The sequence below is a fragment of the Capricornis sumatraensis genome, chromosome 6, assembly GCF_032405125.1.
Source record: "Capricornis sumatraensis isolate serow.1 chromosome 6, serow.2, whole genome shotgun sequence".
NCBI classification, from domain to species: domain Eukaryota; kingdom Metazoa; phylum Chordata; class Mammalia; order Artiodactyla; family Bovidae; genus Capricornis; species Capricornis sumatraensis.
This window is the reverse complement of record NC_091074.1, coordinates 95111324-95134880: the sequence shown is the minus strand read 5'-3', so window position 1 is coordinate 95134880 and position 23557 is coordinate 95111324. Positions and strand designations below refer to the sequence as shown.

Genomic DNA, 23557 nt, shown 5'->3' with positions numbered 1-23557 from the left:
GGACACTGAGAAGAAGAAGGAGAAGAGGAGAGGAAGGCTTGGAGGCCCACACTGGCCTCACCACTCCGAGAAGCAGGCTGCGTCCCTGCCCTCCCACAGAGAGGGCTCTCATATGTGTATATGAGGTCCTGTGCCTCCCAATCCACCTTGCATAGGACTTGTTTGCTTTGAAATCTCTCATCTGTAGGTTTGGGCTTTTCCCCAACAATGTTCAGTTTGTTCAGATCTTGGGGAGCCCAATGGGCTCAGAAAATTCTGGCTGCAGGGGGATCAAGGGAGCTCAATGCTCAGCCTTCACCTCGAGAGTGGCTAGGGCTCAAAGCCCAGAAACTCACATTAGATTTGTCCAAGGAAGTGGTGCAACATTGGACACTCTCTGTTTACCGTCTAGGGGAGCCCCAGATTTCCATGACCAGCCAGGGGCCACTCAGAGGGGAGGTGCAGGGGCCCAGACTCACAGCTTGAGCTTGGCCCCAAGTTCCCAGCCACAGACCTAAGCTAACTGTGTCTGCAAGTACAGTGCTCTTTTCAAGTTAACCCATCAGCCTTGGAGACTCTCACTCTCCATAAACTCCAGGAAACCATCACACACTTGCTCACACACACTCACACATGCACCAAGAGTCCCAGAATAAACCAGAAATGCACCCAACACATATGCTAATCAATCCCTGCATCCTAGGTGGATCAGGCCCCCAGGAAACAGACATCAGGCATGGTCTCCATGCCAACAGGGTGAACTCTGCTGATGGCTTTGTTTTCTCTGTCCCAGGAAGTTTCAGTTCAGCACCACAACATAACGTCACAGATAGCAGCGGGCAGCCTGGTGAGTAAGGCACCAACTCCTGCCTTGTGATTTAGAATGCCCTTGAGATCACCTCTAACTGTAACACAGCTTCAAGTGCAGAGAGTCAGGAATTCCCCTTCTGGTTTCAGCCAGGATGATGAGCACCCTTCTAAGGCAGGAGACGCAAGCAAGCGGGTCTATTTTTGGAGGACGCAAGACGAACAAGATGAGCACCACCAGCCCAGGCTCTCAGAAATGATCCACCGCCCACACACATTCCAAAGTACTGATTTTACAAAACTGGTTACATATGCATTTAAAATACAGCCTTGGAACAAAAGAGCAAATGGTTTCTAGGCCAAATGAACACTTTTGTAAGTATAATAATAATAAATAGTGTATCTAATATAGCAAGGAATATAAAACTCCTGTTAAATACTATTACCAGAGTCCTAAGGCCAGCTTCAGTCCTAATGATGACGGTACTCTGGCATACAGAAATTTCAGGCAAACATTTCAGCTGCAAATCATAATGCATTTTGCATTCTGTTTTTCCTTCTGTATCGGCTCTGGGATTTCCCTCTCTGAATACCAACCACCAATTATACGTTAAGTGCTCAATCCTGGCCCAGTACATCTGAACTTAAATGCTTTTTACACTTGTAACTAATTCTTAGATTCTGTTTCGCTCAGCGACAGACTGCCCGCTAGCCATTTTCACCTGCCTGCAGTTTTACAGATGCATGGGCATCATAAATGGTAACTGGGTTAAAGAAATAGCTCATACAGTCCATTCAACTATTATAACTTTTTATATATGATTTAAGCCAAATGTGGCCAAGTAGTAATGCTCCCTGAAGCTCTTTAAACAAAAAAAAAAAAGTGCATGGATTAATAAGTCTGGCATTGCCAGGCCAGTTCCTTCCATCACTGAGGGTGTGAGGAGGAGGCCAGGGGAGCACAAAGGAAGAGTGGGGCAAGTCCCTTTTTGGGCAAGAGCCATAACCCATGAGGGTGGGAACCCCATGATGGATCTGAGTCTCTATAATACTAGATTGTGGGCTCAATCACACTTGTGAAGAATGACTTCAGCATCTAGCCACCAAAAACTACCTTTCTTCCTAAGAAATCTATCCTAAGGGCCAGCATGGTACACAAATTTCCAGAGCCCAGACCTTGGTCGCCATGGAGATACATCCCTACCTCACCAAAAGAGGCCCTCTCCTCCAAACATCCTGACTCTGTGCAAGGTCACAATGACCACAGTTGGACTGCGAGGGGGTCAATGTGAGGAAACTAACCTATATATTTACTGCATAAGATACAAAAGGGGAAAATCATTATCAAGGAGCCTCCACACACAAGGCACCACCAAGAGCAAGTAGATCCACACACCCTGTTTGTTCATTTGCTTTACAATTTTTCCTGGACCATAGTTGACTTACAATGTTGTGTTAGATTCTGCTATACAGCAAAGTGAATCAGTTATACATCTATTTGTATCCATTCTTTTTTCGATTCTTTCCTCATATAGGTCATTACAGAATATTGAGTGGAATTCCCTGTGCTATACAGCAGGTCCTTATTAGTCATCTATTTTACACTTAGTAGTGTGCATATATCCATCCCATTCTCCCAATGTATCCCTCCCGCCCCCTTCCTTCCTAGTAACCATACATTTGCTTTCTACATCTACGACTCTATTTCTGTGAATTTAAACAACTATTCTGAGGCCAGAATGCAGAAGTTTGTTGTGTGATCCCAGGAGGTTCTTTCAGGACACAGAGCAACACCTATTCCACTCAGCTGAGACTGGTGGACTTGAGTCATTTCTGCTCAGTCTCCAGGAGACCCAGCCTTGGACACGTGGAGGTGAACACATTCCTGAGGGGACACAGGGACCCTCAACATGCAGAGGGCTGAGAAATTTATGGATGTCTGGGCTCTGAATAATGCTTACAAAAAGAAGCTAAACAGAAATAAAGTAGCTGTTTCAACAGTTAATTATTATACACTGAACTGCGTGCCCACAAATTTACATGTTGAAGCCTTAAGCACTTGTGTAGTAGTGGTGCCTCATCTGAAGGTAAGGCCTTTGGGAAGTAATTAGGGTTAGATGAGGTCATGAGGGTGGGATCCCTATAATGGGATTCGAGTCTTTATAAGACAAGAAGAGACCAGAGCCCACTCTCTCGCTCCCTGTGAGGACACAGCAAAACTGCACTGTCTACAAACCTAGCATGCCACTAGGACCCAGCAAGGCCAGCGCCTTGACTTCAGACTTCCAGTCTTCAGTGCCGTGAGAAGTAAATGTCTCCTGATTAAGCCACCTGGCCTGTGGTGTTCTCTTGTGGCAGCCTGAGCTGACTGAGGCAATACAGTCACAGGGGATGAAGGAAGCAAAGCACCACTTCTTCAAGTGACTGGGCTGCATCACAAGAAATGGTGTCTACTGATTTTCAAATCTAAGATGCCTACAAAGTGTGCCAAGTGAGCAGTGATCTTGGCAGTGACCTCCGGGAAAGACTGGAGCAATAAGACAAATAACCTGCTCTTTGATGACCTGTGGAGGAGGGCCACTTGCCCACCTGAGGCGCTCCCTAGTCTGGACAATTACATCTGGAGAATAGCCCGAGAAGACCTTGTCAGCAGGAGACTTCATGGCCAAGCCAGGAATCCAGGTCCTAAGGCTCTGTTCGGGCCCATAGAGCTCCCTTCAGTTTCCTTCTTCCCTTCAGTGGCCATCTGTCTACCCCTGCCCTCTCATCTCCCACCCACCCACCAGCTTCTGACAAGCTCCACCCAGCTTTCAAAACTGCTTCAAGAGGCATGCCTCTGCACCTGATACCAAGCAGGACCCTGTGGGACTCCTGGGCACAAAAGCCTTTCTGTATCCCCCCATTTCTTGATTACAGGAAACAGATTTCATTTAGCCTTCATGACGGGGCTTCCCTTGTGGCTCAGCGGTAAAGAATCTGCCTGCCAATGCAAGAAACACAGGTTCAATCCCTGGGTTGGGAAGATCCCCTGGAGAAGGAAATGGCAACCCAATCGAATATTCTTGCCTGGGAAATCCCATGGACAGAGGAGCATGGTGGCTACAGTCCACAGGGTCACAAAACAGGTGGACATGACTTAGCGACTAAACATCAACAGCAGCCTTCATAACCTTGCCTGAGTTCTAATGCAAAGGTTCAACCAGTTGCTAATCAGGGAAGGGAGGAAAGGCAGAGACAAAGGAGGAGCTGTCAAAAAAAAAAAATAGTGCAACTTTGGAGTAGGGTCATTGTTCCTCCTCAAGTGTACAGATAATAATATCTTTGAGCTGTTATGCAGATACTGAAATCCCTACCAGGTAGAAGTTGACAGAATGCTGCTTACAATCATATAGATCTTGCTGCTCGCAATCATATAGATCTTAGATCAATTGGAACCAGACTGATGGTGCTGACTCCTACTTACCTCACCACCAATCAATCAGAAGAATGTCCACAAGCTGATCACTCCCTCTTTGAACCATGAAGTTCTTTGAACCAGAAATTCCTATAGAACTTCTCACTTCACACTTCAGGTTGGGACATGTAGTCTGGAGGACATTAGCCTGCTGTGGCCCCCTTTGCCTGGCAAAGCGATTAAGTTATTCTTATCTACTTCACCCCAAATCCTGTCTCTGAGATATGATTCAGTGTTGGGCTACAGAGGTGGAATTCAGCTTTACACCCACCCATGGGGCAGCACTGGGTCATGGGAGATCCTGACCATCCATTTCAGCAGCCAAGGCTTGAGTAGAGCGGCACAGTGAGTCACTCTGCATGGTACTCTGAAAACACATTCAAATGCTTGTATTCAAAGAACACTTCACAGTTTACCTTTCAGAGTTGGAACAGGGCTGTCATGTCCATCCAGTTGTCCCAAAGGGTCATTTGAGTCAGGAACTTCCACTTGCCCTGGGCAAAAGAGCACAGCACACACATTAATGCGATTTCCCTTCAGGGCCTTTATTCCGTTTTTCATGCAAAGACAATAGTGTTTTAGCAAAACTGCTCAGTGTTTATAGAACACCTAGAGGAATAAGGTGTTTCGGTAACATTCACAGGGCTTTTGTAGCATCAGATTTGATCCAAAAGCAAAAGTGATTCCTGCAATTTTGCAATCATTTTGCAATCCCAGGCAAAATGCAAATGCTTTACAGCAGGTATGGAGGAAGCAAACATGTGGCCCAAGTTTCATTTGGGGAAAGAGAGAGAGATTAAAACACCAGCTGGCAAAATTAAACACTTCTGGAGCCAGAGTCAGCAGGTGGTCCTTCAGATATAGGCCCGTTATAATTCTGAATAAATTCAGAATTGGAGAGTTTCTTCAGCAGCTCGTTCCCCCTTGCCCACCCTAGCCCCCAGACTCATTAGCAGCCAACAGCCAAGAACTGATTACCCAATAAGCATAAACACAGAAGTTTCTCATCTTTATGGCAATAGTAACCTCACTCCCTCAGAGACTGTATCAGCAGAAGCAGTCACCCCCAGAGTCATAAACACCAAGGGCAAGAGCGGGGCTGGTCTGCTCAAGTGAGAGGATGGCACAAAGTCATGTCCTCTGTCCTGAAATGCCAGGAGGGATGGGTAGCTGTGACTGATGATCTAGAAACCGTGTGGGGCCTCATATAGTCCTTTCTCCATATCCCAGTGCAGTTTTCTTTGAAGACTTTCACCGCATACCTTGGCCTTGACTGGGGTCCCATTGGTTGGAGGTGGGGGGTGAGGGTAGAAATGGCAAAGCCATGTGTTGTCAGGGTGACTCTGACAACACATCTGGATGAATCTGGGTATCAAAGAGCAGGACACACATGTGATGGCAAAGGACGCGGCTTAGAAAGAAGGAAACCCCGATACACACTGCAACACGGGTGGGTTATTCTGAGTGAGACAGACACAGAGAAACAAACACTGTGAACTACTAGAGTAGTCAGATTCATAGACAGAACGTAGAAGAGTGGGTGACAGGTTTCTGGAGGAGGCAGAATGCGCAGTTAAGTGATATGGACAGAGTTTCATTTCGGTAAGATGAGAAAGTGCTAAAGATGGATATTGGTGATGGTTGTACAACAAGGTGAATGCACTTGATGCCACTGAATTGTGCATTTAATAATGGTTAAGATGATAAAGTTTGTGTATTTACCACAAAAATTAAAAACAATTATTATAAAAAAGGCAGTTTATAATTCAATATTGGGTCACCCAACTTGTCTCCCTTAAATGAGAGGTGAGAATTAACAAAGTACCCAGACACTTCAGGAACCACCTTCAACCCTTAAGATGAGGCCTTACTCAAAAAACTGGAGACCAAAAAGTGGAGTACAAGTGATTTTCAGACAGAATTCAGGTACACAAGATGCGCTAAATTATTTAGCTCAACAAACACTGGCCAGTTTACACTCACAGGTACCCATGTGTCTAAGTTGATCTTCTCTACCCACTTGTTCCTAAATCCCAGAACATGCAAGGTGACAACATCAGCTTGCAACGCCCTTAGAATTCAGGCCCAATTCCAAGCAACCAAGAGAGGAGATTATTTCTGAAATGGGCCCATGGCTTTTCACATTCAATTATGGACGATTCCCTCTTTCTATCACTGCTAGTCCAAATTAACCCACGGGTCAGAAGTCACACATTCACACCATCTTTCATAAAACATCCTTGATCAATCTTTCAGAAGTAACAACTTTATTCTCTAAAACTATCCCCTGAACCATACACCTCTCCTATGGCAGTCATATCATCCCCTGAACCAATAGCTGCATACATTTTAATTCTCTAGGGACTGTAAACAGCTGGAGGATATCAGCTGCTGCATCTGTAGTGAAGACTAAAACCTAGACAGAATTCGGGGCTGCTACAGGACAGAGACAAGCATAAGCTGTACAGGCCAATCAATGTGGTTCAGTTTGGGTTTGAAATTTTAAATTGGCATGTTACACATACCATCACTCAGTACTGTTTAAATGTAGAGAGACCACAGGAAATCAAACACACTTGTACTATATACACACATCTGAAAGAGGAATAAAAATTATTAACTGCTTAGAAATTGACAAATGGTGTGAAACAGTCAAATAAATACATACTCTGTAGAAAAATAAGCACATTAGCCCAATTCCACTGTGCAAAAGAGCCCCAGCTCTTCCAAGGCAGCTTTCAATTTGGAAGCATAAGTATTTCCATGTTCATCTGAGCTGGGAGAGTGGACATGCACACTCTTCTTGGGAGAAGAGCTGGAGGTGATACAAACGCTTCTGTTGACTCATGAGCAGATGTCACCCCCCCACCCACCCACCCACATACACAGAGAGACATGCAAAGTCCCTTTTGACAACAGAAATGCTGAGATTCTCCCTGAATATGTTGCACTGATCAGTACCTCCCCTGGGAATTGATTTTTAGTTTCTTTCAGCCTTAAGCTTTAATCTAGGTAAAATTTAGTTTGGATATTTAAGCAAAAGAGTATCATCTACATATCTGGAAAAACAGGTAAGATTCACTAATTTTCAAGGCTAATATCAGGGACCCCAACCTTTGGGACTTAGATGTGAAAGTGTGCAGAGCCTGAGCTCTAGCACATTTCCTCTGCAAGTCAACTGTGTGAATAAATTCACAAAATCCAGTCATTGCGGTCCTTGGAATTGAGGCCTTAAGTTCCAGCAAAACTAGGTCCTGTTGTTGCTTCCTAACTGAGACATAAGGGCACTATTTACAGTCTGAAGTAAACCTAGTTTTATATATATATATATATATAAAATCTCATTCTCCTACACTGTAGAATGGCTAGCCTTATTTGAGATGCTGCACTTCCAACAAGTGAGAACAGGGTCTACTGTCTCAGCAGATTCCAACAGGATTTTTCCTGGCCCTTTAGGGTCAAGAACAACCAAAGGAAAAAAAAAAATGAGACAACACAAAAACGGAAACAACAAAAACTGTCACTCACTATTAGTTATATGAAATTATATAGGTAATTTAAAGTCCTCTTTTATTTCCTTTTTCAACATCTGCACAATGAACAAGCGCCAAGTTTTTAATTGAAATAATTCACATATCACAAAATTTAGCATTTTAAAGTCTGTAATAGAGTGGCTTTTAATATTGGGTTGTTCAACAATCTCCTCTGTGTAATTCTGCAATATTTTATTACCTCCAAAAGAAAGCTTATTTCCATTAGCAGTCTCCCCCACCAATCTCACCTCTCCCAGACCCTGTAACCACTAACCTGCTTTTTTCTCTTTATGGATTTATGTATTTGGGCCATTTCATATAAATGGAATGATATCATATGTAGTTCTTTGAACAAACATCAATTTCATTAGTTTTTTTTTAAATGTCATGCCCAAAAAGAAAAAAAAAAGAAAAAAAAGGCTGGAGAGAAGCACATTGTACTAGGTGATTAGCAAAGGCCTTTAAATGCTACATCAGCACATCAGACCACTGCCCAGACCCTGTGGGGAAGTTTTGGCTGCCCAAGTAGACAGGATGTGGAGGATGCATGGAGACACAGCAATGACTAATGGATAAAAGACAGAGAACTAATGAAAAGCTAGAGAACCAGGACTACTGGTCCACAGATGTGATGGTTTAGGAGCTGAGAGCCTCACTGAGAAGAAGCCAGCACACGTTCACATTCTTGCTGCAGAAAGACACGGCTCAGGACAAGGACAAAGGAAGCATTTCACCACCTTGCGTTTAGGGCCACTGCTTCTCCCCAGCTAGCACATTCTCCTCCATGTCATCAAGACCGGACAAAGGACTTCTATTCTCCTTCTTCATCCCATGACCCACCTCGTGCTTGGCAATCACTGCCAGTCCAGTTCAGGCAGCGACTGGCCCAAGGTGGAGTGAGTCAAGTCACGCCTCCCACGTGGCTGTCCTGAGAGCTTCTTTATACAAAGTGCCCCTTGGATTTACCTGGTGCTGGTATGCTTTCCCCCAACTGGCTGACTGAAGATGGGGAAGGCTTAAAGAGAGCAAAAGTTCTGGGAGGACTCGGCTGCCCTAACTCCTCAGGACTTAATTATTGTTTTCTGAAATGAGGTTACTCCTCAAGGCAAATTACAGGTCCTTCGTTTTGGTAAATACTAAAAGCCACGCTACTAATGCCACACATGTCCATTAAGAATGTGGATGCTCTAACTTTTTCCACTGGACATGAGTGAACTTCATCTAAAAAAAATAAACAGCAAAACAATGTAAAGCTACTGGAAAACTCCAATCTTTGATCGCATCAATCAGGTAGTGGTGATTTATTAGCTCCTTATTGGTTTTTTGATGTTTGAAGAAAGGAGAATATTTAATATGAAAAAAAAATTAACTGTGACTCATTGTTTTGCAATGATACATTAAGTGTATAGTTTGATCCAGGTCAAAATTATACTTTAGGGACTTTCTTGGTGGTCCAGTGGTTAAGACTCTGTGCTCCCAATACAAGGAGCATGGGTTCAGTCTCTGGTTGGGGAACTAAGATCCCACATGCCACAGAGCACAGCCTAAAAAAATACGAATTCATAAATAAATAAAATGTTTTTTTAAAATTATACTTTGAAGCCTAGAGCAAAGACTAACTACAATGTGGTAACCAGGGTGGGATCCTAGAATAGAAAAAGGATTTCAGGTAAAGTTCAAAAAAAGATGAATAGTATGGATTTTAGTAAAGAATAACGTATGGACAGAGGAGCCTGGCAGGCTAAGTCCACGCTGTCACAAAAGAGTCAGACACAACTTAGTGACTAGATGACAACAATGACAATGTGTTGACCTTGGCAATCTGCTGTGACAAATGTACCACACTAAGATAAGATCTAATATTAAGAGGAGACAGCATATGAGGAATATGTAGACTCTTGGCCTTTATCTTCACACAGTGAAGTTTTTTGAAGAACAATTACACATCCTATCCCATTGGTCAAGCTCTTAACTAAGGCTCACAAGTAAAGAAGAGCTGTAAGGGGGGGGCTCTTCCCTGGTGGCTCAATAGTAAAGGATCCACCTGCCAATGCAGGAAACACGAGTTCAATCCCTGATCTGGGAAGATCCCACATGCCAAGGAGCAACTAAGTCCATGTGCCACAACTACCGAGCCTGTGCTCTCGAGCCCAGGAGCCATGACTATTGAAGGCTGTATGCCCTAGAGAACATCCTATGGAACAAGAGAGGCCCACATTCTGCAACTAGAGGGTATCCCCCGCTCGCTGCAACTGGAGAAAAGCCTGAGCAGCAATAAAGACCCAGCAAAAATAAAACAAATTAAATAAATTAATAAAATCATTAAAAATATTGTTTAAAAAGAAGAGCTGTAAGAAAGATCCTATTTCCAAGTGGCTTTAATGGTGCATGCCAGGCATAAGCACTAACCATGTGAACAAAATACAACACAGATTCATAGGATCTGAAATAGGTTGTTCAAAGATTCAGTAGCAGGCCAGGGAATGCTCAGCAATTAAATCACTTTTAAGAATGTAGGGTTTTGAGCTAAACTGTACGTAAATTGTCATGGCATGGTGATATCAGCTCCTAACCTAGTACTTCGCGTGTGTTCTTAGCAGCACTTATTAATGTCCTATATATTCAGGGCTGAACCAACTGGTTTCCTCAGAAGGACCATCTGAAAGGATGCATTGTTGATGTCGCTGGGCTTGTTAAGAAGTCAAGGTTTCCCACAGGCCTTTGACAGCTGGATATGCACACTCAGCCTCAAACATGTACAAATTCTGAGTAATCAGAAACTGTGCCCCAGACAAACAGGATCTTCTGCAGACCTCTCAACATGGTCCACAGAAATGACATCTTGATTTAAGGCATCAGTAAGATAAAAGAAATTCAGATCCACAAAGTACAAGTGGGTCTGTGCTGATTTCCAGGCTCCTTTCTGGTGTTGTACCATGGCTACCTCATTAAGAGCAGAGACACGATTAAGGGAGAATTTACTAACGCCATTCAACTCACACTCTTGGATTTGAGTCCATGTGCTACTCTGCTTTTGATTTGTGTTTCTCTTTTAAAAAAATGTTTTGTTATTCAGATTATTCATTCATTAATCTCTAACCTGTTCATCTGAATCAGACACTCGTGATTTAATTAGATGCAGTCTCTGGCCTATTTGGATACTTCAAAGCAGTCTCCTTTTAATTAGTGAGGGTATTTCATTCACCAAAGCTTGGCATTCTTGGACTTGGTCATCTTAAATGAAGGTATAATTCCCAGAATATGAGAACAAACAGCAGTCAAGGGCACATGGGCAAAGGACCACAGCCTAGAAGGGAGACTGCGGCATGCTGGGTGCCTCCGGAAGGGCAAGCATGCATTTTATGATGAGTTGTGCTGCGTAAGAAGTCAGTATATCCACTGGCACCTGGAAATGTCCATCGTGTGTTCCAGAACAATCACTTAGCTCAGCAACACATCAAATCAAAAACATCCGTGATGCTGGAAATGCAACAGTTAAGGAAAAAGAAGTAATAACTGGAACGGAGCAGAGTATAAAATCCTAAAAGGTGAGTCCATTAGCCTGGGAACTGGGCCAGAGAAAGTATGTCCATAGTAAAGAGACTCGATAATGTTTCTGGGAATGTGCTCAATAAAATGTTATACCGTGTGTCTCAACTGCCAGCTAGAAAACCACACAGCATTCAAGGTGAGCTGCCAGTACCTAATCGGCAATCATCTTAACAGTCTGTAATTTCTCATTTCATTATTTTGAACTTCGAATTGAGTAAATATTAGCCTCTGTGTCTACATTCCTTAAAGGGCAGACCTAACTCTGCTGTGGAAATACAAACTTAAATCCAACAGCCTGAAAATGGAGTAAGCAGTGCCTCTCACCAATTTAACCTTTGCTGTGATTCTACTTCTACAGCAAAAATATCAACCCCCCAAATGATCCAGGCACAGACCCAATTCCCTCCAATATTGCTGTCATAATGCTTTTTCTAGCTCTGTCACAGACAGCCCCCCAGAACCCTCAACAAAGGTCCCACTGTCAAGGGCCAAGTGAACAGCTGGTTGAAGTGGGGATGAAGGTGCTCAGGAGGCTGAATTGGGTCCTTTCATTGATCTTCTCTCTTTCCCAACACCTGCAACCCCTGGCCGTGGTGGCACGGGGCTGGGAAGCCAGGAGCCTCCACCCACAACATATGTGACTGGGAGGGTGAGACCCCAACACACTTCACTACAACACAAGCCCCTAATCCAGTGATATTCCCGCTTGTTACTGCAGCAAAACTTGTACAAAGGGAGCAAACAGAAATGCCAAGTAAGTACTCCAAGCTCATTGTTTCCATTTGGTTTTACAGAAGACTGTTTGGAGTATCAGTTATTCCCATGCACACAGGAATCTTTTTTTTTTTTTCATCTCGAACCTCTGCTGCTGCTGCTAAGTCACTTCAGTCATGTCCAACTCTGTGCGATCCCAGAGATGGCAGCCACCAGGCTCCCCCGTCCCTGGGATTCTCCAGGCAAGAACACTGGAGTGGGTTGCCATTTCCTTCTCCAATGCATGAAAGTGAAAAGTGAAAGTGAAGTCGCTCAGTCATGTCTGACTCTTAGCGACCCCATGGACTGTAGCCTACCAGACTCCTCCATCCATGGGATTTTCCAGGCAAGAGTACTGGAGTGGGGTGCCATTGCATTCTCGAACCTCTAGACGGTATTTAATTAAAGGTAAGGAGGGAAAAGTTTTTTTTTAAAAAAACACTTATAGAAAAAGAGACTGTGTATTATCCCATGATAATGCTGGAGGTTACTTTCTGTTTGCTTCAGGGAGAATTAAACTCTTGTGCTGCAGGTTTAGCAGCCTTGGAACCCACTGGAGAAATCTCATGGTGCAGTGAATGAGACCCACAGGGAAAAGGTTCCAAAGGTTTGCAGCACCCTCTTTCAGCCAGGAATTTGTGTCCAGCATATGTGTCCAGAGGGGCTTCCCTGGTGGCTCAGATGGTAAAGAATCTGCCTGTAATGCAGGAGGCCTAGGTTTGATCCCAGGATCAGGAAGATCCCCTGGAGAAAGCAACCCACTCCTGTATTCTTGCCTGGAGAATTCCTCGGACAGAGGAGGCTGGTGGGCTACAGTCCATGGGGTTGCAAACAGGTGGACACTAACTAAGCACAAGGAAGCACAAGCAACTAACACTTCAATACCTTCAATACCTATGTGGCCAGAGGCTGTTCTCATCCCCAGAGCAAGTCGACCAGTTGGCATAATTGAAAGCAGAGGTTTTGTTGGCAGTGAACACTTTGAGTTCACAGAAACAAACAAGGATACACATCTGTTATAACCAAAGATGACAGCAGTGAGTTTTTTTAAAGGTAGCCCCTATATGAGTTTGTTAGGGCTGCCCCAACAAAGTGTCAGACAGCTGTTCTGGAGGCCAGAAGTCCGGGATCAAAGTGTTGCAGGGTTGCCTCTCCTGCAGCCTCTCTCTGTGGCTTGTAGATGCCAGCTTCTCCCTGTTTCCTCACGTGCACTTCCCTCTGTGTGCGTACCCCAGTCACAGTGGGTGCAGGCCCACTCTAGTGACCTCATTTTAAATTGAATACCTCCATAAAGAAGTATTTCCAAATAAGGTCACATTTTGAGAAACTGGGAGTTAGGATTTCATTATATCTATTTCAAGGGGGACACAATTCAATCCATAACAGGCAGTGCTATTTATCTTCAATAATTAATAATATCTTTATAATTAAAGTTGACTTGAAAGTGATTTTTGCAATTGCATGGAGCAGAGAAAGCCTCAACAAGAAAGAATAAACAGGGGACCTGGACTAAGTACAGAGGGGCCGGGTGTGGGCTTACCCATATGCTGGAGGGACCTGCCAACAACTGCTAATGACTCTAGCACCCCAACTCTTTCCTTTTGAAGGTGTCTCCCTGTGGCTGCCCTCAGACACCAGCTGAAGACACTGCTGTCCTCTGAGCTTCATCTCCCCAAGGTTTCCAGCAGCAGCTGTGGCATCTTACCAGACCCCTCCATCTCAGGCTGGCATTCCTTCTTTCTCATAATATTTATACCACCATCACTCTTCCCAAAAAGCGGCATGGCAGGCCCAGAAGGAATGCCGTGGTAGGATGTAGAGCAGTCGTCTGACCATTTCTGGTAAGGACGCTGCTCAGCTTTTACACAGGGCTGCCCATTTAACATGATGCACAGCATACTCACAACTCCCTTCACTTGACCTTCCACGTTTGGATCCTCTCCTGTCTCAGACCCTCTTGCAAGGGTCTCCTCGTCTCTGGCCCTGTAAATGCTGGAGTGCCCCCAGAGCTGGGCCTATAAAAGCTTCCCCCTCTTTCTATATCTGTCCCCTTAGTGACCTGACTTCAAATGACAGCCAAATGCCCACAACTGCCCAGGGCACCTTTCCTGGCTGGACCTCTCCATGGAAAGCCAGGCTCAGAACTGGGATGGCCTGCTTGCATCTCCACTTACACATCTAATAGACACATCATGCTCAGTTTGTCAAAACACCAGTGTGGCTTTCCTCCACAGACCACTCACCTGCAGTCACCAGCCTCCCTAAACTCTGGCTCCACCCTTTCATGGGCTAAGGCCACACATCTTGGTTATCTCTGACTCCTTTCCCTCTCACTCCCTACATGCAATCCATCAAGAAACGCTGTTTATGCTCTGTCTTCAAAATGCATCAGAATGTGATACTCTCACCCTCCCTGGTCACACACAGTCCCAGCAGCTCTGATACTGCTGAACCACACAGTGCCCTCCCCCAGACCTCCGTGGCTCCATTCTCCCCTCCCACTGCTGTCCATGCAGCAGAAACACTTGACCTCTAAATAGAGCATCAAACACCATTGCCTGTAATAGCAGGGGTGAATTTTAAAAGCAAAAGGGTGAGTAGAAGAAGATACATATTCAAAATATCTTGCATTGTGAGATCCCACCTATTCCACATTCATAAATGGGCAGAGAGGCATCTGTAATGATGGAAGTGAGAAGACTGGTTACATTGGGGGTGATGGTCAGGAAGAAAGGGGACCTTATTCAACATGTCAAACACTTCCTTCCACATTTATGCACACAATCCTGCTACTTAACCTGCTTCCCATTTTTCTTTCCCCCTTAGCATTTCCAAGAGATGGTGATCTGTTCATTAGTTTGATTCCATTTCTTCATCCTGAGAGCAGGAGGTTCTGCCTGTCTGCTCACTGCTCTCTCCCCAGTGCCTGGAGCACACCCTAGTGGTGGCTCACGTGGTGAATGAATGAATGCTTCCATGCTCAACAACTCCAGCACCTTCTACCTCCCCTAGAGGAGGGACCAGAGCTCCTTCTCCAGTCCCTCCACAAGGGCACGTGTGTGCATGCACACGCGCACATGCACACACACACACACACACACACACTTCTGACCTCACCTCAACTCCTTTCCCCTTCACTCTCTTGGCAACAGTGCCAGCCTCTTCTCCCTCTGAGGTTTGTATTTATTTTTCCCTCTGCCTGGAAAACTCTTCCTCGGGCCTCTCTCTAACTCACCGATTACTTCCTCTGCTCCAAGGTTTGCTCCTAAACAAGGCCTCCCCTGGAAGCTCTTATTGAAAGCATCTAGAGCCTATATGTGGCCTGCCCTGTCCATGTATGTCTCATACAAGAAGAGGGTGGCCTCCACGATGGGAGGCTCTGGGTGACTGTCTGGTGTCCACCATCTGGAACTCTGGCCTGCACGAGGCTCTTGAGAAGTAAACAAACACTGCAGTGTCCTGGGACCATCATGCTCATGTGTGAGGAGAAGTCCTGAGTTTTACCTCACATTTTGAAGAATGGGGCTCATAGCTGCTCCAGCTGTGGGCAGTGCGCACTGCACCAGAGCCTCTTCCTGCATCCTGTCAGCTCCTTTTCCCAGAGGCAGACAACGGTGCTGTAACTCTGCTCCCCCGGGACAGGCTATAGGGTCTGGTCCTCCAAATCACTAATGAACACTGCCGTGTCGGTGGACCCCAAGCCTGAGATTGCTGGCAATGCCCCAAGGAGATCCACCAGGCCCATATTCCATCATCTCTCTGATGACACACTCTTTTGTATGTGCATATACATCTTTACGGAGAAGGCAATGGCAGCCCACTCCAGTACTCTTGCCTGGAAAACCCCAAGGATGGAGGAGCCTGGTGGGCTGCAGTCCATGGGGTCGCGAAGAGTCAGACACAACTGAGCGACTTCACTCTCACTTTTCACTTTCATGCATTAAAGAAGGAATGGCAACCTACTCCAGTGTTCTTGCCTGGAGAATCCCAGGGATGGCGGAGCCTGGTGGGCTGCCATCTATGGGGTCACAGAGTCGGACACGACTGAAGCGACTTAGCAGCAGCAGCAGCATACATCTTTACACTCCAAATGAACTGAAAAGAATCTTTTACAATTTTAAAACCATACCAGGTGCTACTCAACCATAGAAAGGATCAGCTGCTGATACACACCTCACAATGGGTGCATCTCACAAACATCCAGCTAAGTGAAGACGCCAGACTCATGGGTGACATGCTAGAGAATAAACTTTCAGAATGGTGGTGTGAGGATATTGACAAACTCACCTTCCCTCTCAAAGAACAAAAATATAGGCAAAATTACTAAAACCAACCATTTAAGAACTCAAATAATGCACCAGAGTCACAGAACAAGCTGAAAAATCATCTATTCTAGAGAAATGGCAGATCCTTGCCAAGACAGCAGGGTTGTGCTGGTTTAATGTGGGATGTGACCATCTTCCTTCCCTCCCCAGCAGCCCTGCAGGTGGCCGGCAGATCTGAAGCTTTTGAAGTTCTGTTAAAAGTGCCATCCCATAGTCACTAATTTGTCTAGACTTGCAGCACCCAGGGAAATCTCTAGGTTTGACTCAGAGCTGGGCTGGGCTGGGCTGGGGTCGTGGGGAGGGTGGCAGGTGGTGCTATCCCTGGGGCATTACCCAAACAACAATAAACTGCTGGCAACACCTCGGCTGCCTAGTGCTGTGACTACAACTGCAGTAAACTTTAGCCCAGCCCAGAATTTAAATGGAAATCCAGAAGTAGAGGGCCTCAGGGAACTTCAAACATGCCAATGTACTTCCAGGATTGAAAAGGTCGTGCATGTATGGAAGGCTACGCACGTGCCCAAGGAAGACCTGGGAATGGAGAAGACACCAGTCTCTAGTCGCTGATGCAATCAAAAAGCGACAGCTAAGGCTGATGTTAGATGGCATGCCTTCTCACAGGACCCCCTTGGCAAAAGGTGCAAGAAAATCTCATGATCAGTGAGTGGGTGATGACACAAATATACTAATCGGATGTCATCCGTAGGAGTCAGGCCTTAAAGATGCAGGAGACCTTATGTTAGTATTCTTACCACACACATAAAATAACAATAATTATAACCACAACAATAATAACAACAATATATAAAGAGAGAGAGAGGAAGCCTGTGGAGAAGATTGACATGTTTATGGCACAGATTGTGGTTATGGTTTCATGGGCATATACTTATCTTCAAATTTATCAAGTCATACACATTGAATATGCACAGCTTTTTGAAAGCCAATCATATCTCAATAAAATGGTTTTAAAAGTAACTTAAAGATGATAGATAATTCAGTGCTTACACATCAAAGGAAATACAGAAACCTCAGAATTATCAAAGGAAAACCACTAAATAAATGAATAGTAATAAAAAAAAAAAAACATTAAAAACACCCAAAATGAAACCAAAACAAAATGACAGCAGCAACAAAAAAACTTTGATAGATTTGAGGAACTTGCTAACAGAGCTGTTGAAATATTATCTAAAATGACAAATTTAAAACAAAGAACTACAAAGACATGTGAGGAAATAGGAAAATATGCCACATACTTAGGAAAGAAAAAAAAAAACCCAACAGAAAATGGGGTCCCTGAGGGGTTAAGACAATTATAAATATATTCAAAGAAGTAAAGAAAAGAATAACTGAACAATTAACAGAAATTACAACAACTTTATCTCAGTAAACAGAGAATATCAGTAAAATGATGGAAATTAAAAGACTCAAAAATTAACTCTATAGCTTAACATATAATAACTGAAATTTACCAGGTGGGCTCAACAACAGATTTGAGCTGATAGAAGAAAAAAACCAGTGAACTGGAAGACAGTTTATTAGGAGAGAGACTATACAGTCTGAGAAGAGGAAGATAAAGCAAATGAACACAAATAACAGTGGCTAAGAGACCTGCGGGACACAATCAAAAGTACCAACACATACATAATGGGAGTCCAGAAGGAGAAAAGAAAGTCAGAAAAAATATCTGAAGAAATAATAACCAAAAACCTACCAAATTTGATTAAAGGTATTAATTTAAACACTTAAAAAACTCAAGGAACTGTAGGTAGGTCTGCAGTATCCACAACTAGACATATGATGACCAAACTGTTGAAAAAGAATATTGAAAACAGCAAGAGAAGTGTCTGATCATGTACATGGAATTCTCAAGAAGATGAACAGCTGATTTCTCATCACAAATCCAGTGTGCTGGCATACTTAGAGTGACAGGGGAAAAAACCCAATCAACCAAGAATTCTATGTCTAGCTAAACTCTTCTTCAAAAATGAAGAAGTTAGGTGACTTCCAAATAATAACAACAAAAGAAAAAATCTGTTACAAGCAGACTGCTCTACAAGAAATACTAAAGGGAGTCATGGAAATGAAATAAAACAACATTGGAAGGAATTCTAATTTATACAGGGAAATAAAACAGTACCAGAAAGGTAACCTCACAGATACCGTGAAAGACAATATAAACATGTTTTTTGTTTATAACTCTTTTCTTCTTCTATTTGTTTTAAAAGATTACTGTATAAAACTATAATCATAAATCTATGTCAATGAACTTAAAACACACAAAGATGTAATTTGTATGAAATAATAGTTCAAAGAAGAGAGGCAAGAAGACTAAAATGCTGGAGCAAAGTATTTACTTTTGAATTCAGTTCAGTTCAGTTCAGTCGCTCAGTCGTGTCTGACTCTTTGTGACCCCATGAACCACAGCATGCCAGGCCTTCCTGTCCATCACCAACTCCCAGAGTCTACACAAACCCATGTCCATCGAGTTGGTGATGCCATCCAACCACCTCATCCTCTGTCATCCCCTTCTCCTCCTGCCCTCAATCTTTCCCAGCATCAGGGTCTTTTCAAATGAGTCAGCCCTTCTCATCAGGTGGCCAAAGTATTGGAGTTTCAGCTTCAACATCAATCCTTCCAATGAACACCCAGGACTGATCTCCTTTAGCATGGACTGGTTGGATCTCCTTGCAGTCCAAGAGACACTTAAGAGTCTTCTCCAACACCACAGTTCAAAAGCATCAATTCTTCGGTGCTCAGCTTTCTTTATAGTCCAACTCTCATATCCATACATGACCACTGGAAAAACCATAGCCTTGACTAGACGGACCTTTGTTGGCAAAGTAATGTCTCTGCTTTTTAATATGCTATCTAGGTTGGTCATAACTTTCCTTCCAAGGAGCAAGCGTCTTTTAATTTCATGGCCACAGTCACCATCTGCAGTGATTTTGGAGCTCAGAAAAATAAACTCAGCCATTGTTTCCACTGTTTCCCCATTTATTTGCCATGAAGTGATGGGACCAGATGCCATGATCTTAGTTTTCTGAATATTGAGCTTTAAGCCAACTTCTTCATGAGCAAAGCAAGATTAGGACTCTACACAGCCACTCCTGATCACACACAAGTTGGGCTATTTAGAATTGCTAAAGCTACATAAGAAACAGATCATTTTTAGTGGGGGACAAAGTAAACCTGTGTCTGAATTGTTTTAGAACATTCAGCTTTTTCCTTTTCGAAAAAAATAAAACCTAAATTTTTGTGTGTGCATGCTCAGTCACTCAGTCATGTCCAACTCTTTGCGACCCCATGGATTTGTAGTCCACCAGGCTCCTCTGTCCATGGGATTTTCCAGGCAAGAATATTGGAGTGGGTTACCATTTCCTCCTCCAGGGGATCTTCCTGACCCAGGGATGGAACTCATGTCTCCTGCATTGGCAGGAACGGTCTTTACCATTGAGCCACCTGGGGTTCCCTTAATTTTTTTCTTTAGAGTAAAACAAAATAATTCACCCTGGAAATCCTTTTTTTTTTTTAAATATTAACAATTTAACAATGTATATAACAAAATATCTACTGCACAGAAAGAGATGAAGCTGTGTTTAGGATTTCCCTGCATGCCCTTCTCCCATGCATTTGAAATAATTTTAAGATAAGAGTCCTTATATTCTATTTCCTGAATATCTTCCACTGCAGTAGATACAATTGTATGATGTCTGATGTCTTCAATGAAAAAGCAAGGATTCTGCAACATCAACATAAACATTTGTATTTTATAGTCACAGTATTGTAGTATTAATATTGAAGAGATGAAAGCAATATAAAGCATTGCGAGTAGTTATCATAAAAATGCACATAATTGCCAACTGTGATTCTTTTCAATAAAGTAAAGTCCTGGTCTTTTCTAAGCTTCTCTTCTAAAGAAAGAAATTTACTGAAAGAATTAAGTTACAATCATATCACCAGACACTAGCTACTTCCCCTGCCCCTATAAAAAGGGACATTTTTCAATACTTTGTTTTACCTAATTGAGACTCTTAAACTCATAAATCATGGTTGTTTCAGGCTTTCCTTTGAGACTTTTTTATTTTCACAGCCAGAAGCCCTAAACTAATCAATCATGGAATACTGTCATGGGTAATTACCATGGGGGTGACTTGCTTTTTCTTTCTCTTGAGGCTGCAGGTGTGCCCTCAGTTTGGTATTTTAAAGCACTTTTGCTTTAACAACCAAACAACACCCGGGAACCTCTCTCTCTGTCAATTATCACAAAAACACATTTGAAAGTACACACACAGGACACCAAGGAAACAGACACACACAAGTGACTCTGGGGCTCAGGCGATCCCCGTGGCTCCGTCCTAACCTTGTTTACACTCTCAGTAATCTTAACCCATTGGATTCGGAGGAAAATGTGACCTGATGAAGAGTACAATGTGGGCTGACACATCCCCAGCACATGGGCAGGGGTCGACGTGCCTGGCTTTCATTCCTTGTCCAGGAAATAGCAGCGCAATATGCCTCCAATCAAATCTTCTAGTCCTGTGTTCTACTGTCCTCTAGCATAATTCAGAGGAAATCCTATTTCTGCCTATAAAGTATCAAAGGTGGACTTTGGGATGCAGGAACAAGAGATGACCACCCAAAGAAAATAAAATCCCCTCCCTGCTTACCCACAGGTACACATGAACAAAACACCTTTTTTGTGGGAAATTTGCTTATGAAGAATTTTTCAAACACAACAACCAAGTTACAAGGTTAATTCCACTCTCTCTCTTTCTCACATGCACACACACACACATCCTTCCCATCCTTCCTCTCCTTTCCCTGCTCTCACATTAATTTTGTATTTTTACTTTTTGTTTGGTTCCGACATGTGAAGGTTATAGGAAGTTATAATGAACCCCTTTTCTATTTCTTATCCCAATTCCCTTTCCACCCTTTCAAAGGGTATCTTTCCTTTACTCTCTTTCTGCTCTGCTCAGTTGCTCAGTCATGTCCGACTCTGTGACCACACGGACTATAGCCAGCCAGGCTCCTTTGTCCATGGGATTCCCAGGCAAGAACACTGCAGTGGGTTGCTATTTCCTTCAGGGGATCTTCCCAACCCACGGATCAAACCTGTATCTCTTGTACCTCAGGCATTGGTGGATTCTTTGCCACTAGCGCCACCTGGGAAGCCCTTTCCTTTACTTTAATGGTTCTCAATGGATAAAAAGAACTTTTCCCCCAGGGTACATCTGGCAACAAGTGGAGTCATTTTAGCCTGTCAGACTCCAGGTGGGGGGCACTCTTGGCATCTAGGGGATCAAGGCCAGGGTTCTGCGGAACATCTTCAATGCATAAAGTGACCCTCACGATGAAGAATTATTGAGCCCCAAATACCAACTGGGAGGAGAAGGGGATGACAGAGGACGAGATGGTTGGACAGCATCACCAACTCAACGGACATTAGTTTAAGCAAGGTCAAGGAGATGGTAAAGGACAGGGAAGCCTGGCGTGCTGCAGTCCATGGGATCTCAAACACTCAGACATGTCTGAGTAACTGAACAATAACAACAACGAATACCAACTGTGTGATGTCGAGAAACTCTGCTTGACTCTAGACTACCTACCTTTCCTGAAGGTTCTCAGTTTCAAGTCAGCAAGCCTGAGAGTTGAAATAAATTTAGATAAAACCTCATTCAGCCATGCTCATCCTTGTCCCAATTCCAGTATAGAAACTGACCCCTCAAAAGGTGGTGTTGATTCAGAAAAGCCTGACCTTACAGTCAGACGCCCATGCAAATCCTGCCTCTGCTGCTTATCAACTTTGTACTGGGGGCAAAAGAAATGGCCCACAGGCATCTCCATCTCCCCAAATACAGGATGGCAGTAAGGAATCTTCACTTCATGGGGTGCCGATTTGATGAGATCCATGCCATTCTTCTCTTTGCGTGCCTTACATAGAGTTAATAAACGTTTTTTTCTTTTTTTTCCAACTGTCCCCCCTTTTCTAATCCTTCCTCCTCTTCCAACTCAGTTGGGACATGCTCCTGATGCCAGCAAGGCCTGTGGGCCATTATGAATGCCTTCTAGGCCAAGGTCACAGTCCCCTCCTATGTGAAATGGCCCCATGGCCACTAGGGCCCACACAGGCACCAGTACCTAGCACCAACACCCAGTATAAGTATACAGCACTAGCACTCAGCATCAGTACCCAGCACCAGCACTCAGGATAAGTAACCAGCACCCCGTACTTAGCACCAGCACCCAACACCAGCATCCAGTACACAGCACCAGTACCCAGCCCCAGGTGTTCCTGACTTGGGATCCCTCAGGAGAAAGAGGTGGCAACTGAGAAGGGAAGGAGTGGGCAGGACGAGTCTTGGGCCCTTACTCTCCTTCTCAGTGACACTAGCATATTTCTATTTGTTTCTCATAACAATTTGCCTTCTCAGAGTGACATCATTGCAGACACTGTCATCATCAATGTGTTGTTCAGCACCCACAGGCCATCCCTCTCTTGGCACCCCAGCTAGATTTACAAAGAAAGGTGGGGAGAGTGTTGCTGGCTGGAGGGAGACAGAACTGACTTAGCTAGATATTTGAACTATTGGAGGAAACACATGCCCTTCCACAAGGGCAGGAGAAACTTCACAGTCTCACCTTCCCGTGTCTCCCCACTGTAGTAAAAATGCAACATGAAAGAGAAGGAAGATCAGTGAGAATGAAACAAAGCCTGGACCATGAAGGAGATGTGGAAGGAGGTCAAGGGCCAGGGGTCACAGCGTGGACACACCAACTCCAACACACACCCTCAAACCGGCAAACCTTTCCCAGCTGGTTTCACATTTAGTTACTAGGCCACAGTAAAGTTCACAGCTATATTTCCAAAGAGACTCATTATTTATGCAAACAAGCCTTTTTTCTATGTGCACTGGCTTGCCAACAGCCAGGAACTCATAATGGGCCACAGCCCCATTTAAAATATGCACCAAAACAGATGCCAAATCTAACACCACATAAAAGTCAATGGGAGTAAGGTCTGGAAACTCTCCCTCCTGGAGGGTAAAGATTGGCAAAAATGGAGATGTCAGACCAGGGCATCCAATGAAGTGGCTCCTGGAACTCTGCACACCAGTAGCATAGGTGACTCTCACACAGAAAACTGCAAATTT

General features: G+C 44.0%; 1 protein-coding gene across 1 annotated transcript in view; it reads right to left on the bottom strand.

The window, feature by feature from the left end:
• ROR2 (receptor tyrosine kinase like orphan receptor 2) overlaps positions 1-23557 on the bottom strand; it is a 242174-nt gene that overhangs the window by 50008 nt on the left and 168609 nt on the right. The window contains exon 2 of the mRNA XM_068974478.1: positions 4657-4734. Within this exon, the coding sequence (XP_068830579.1) occupies positions 4657-4734 (78 nt within the window). The remainder of the gene's footprint in view (positions 1-4656; positions 4735-23557) is intronic.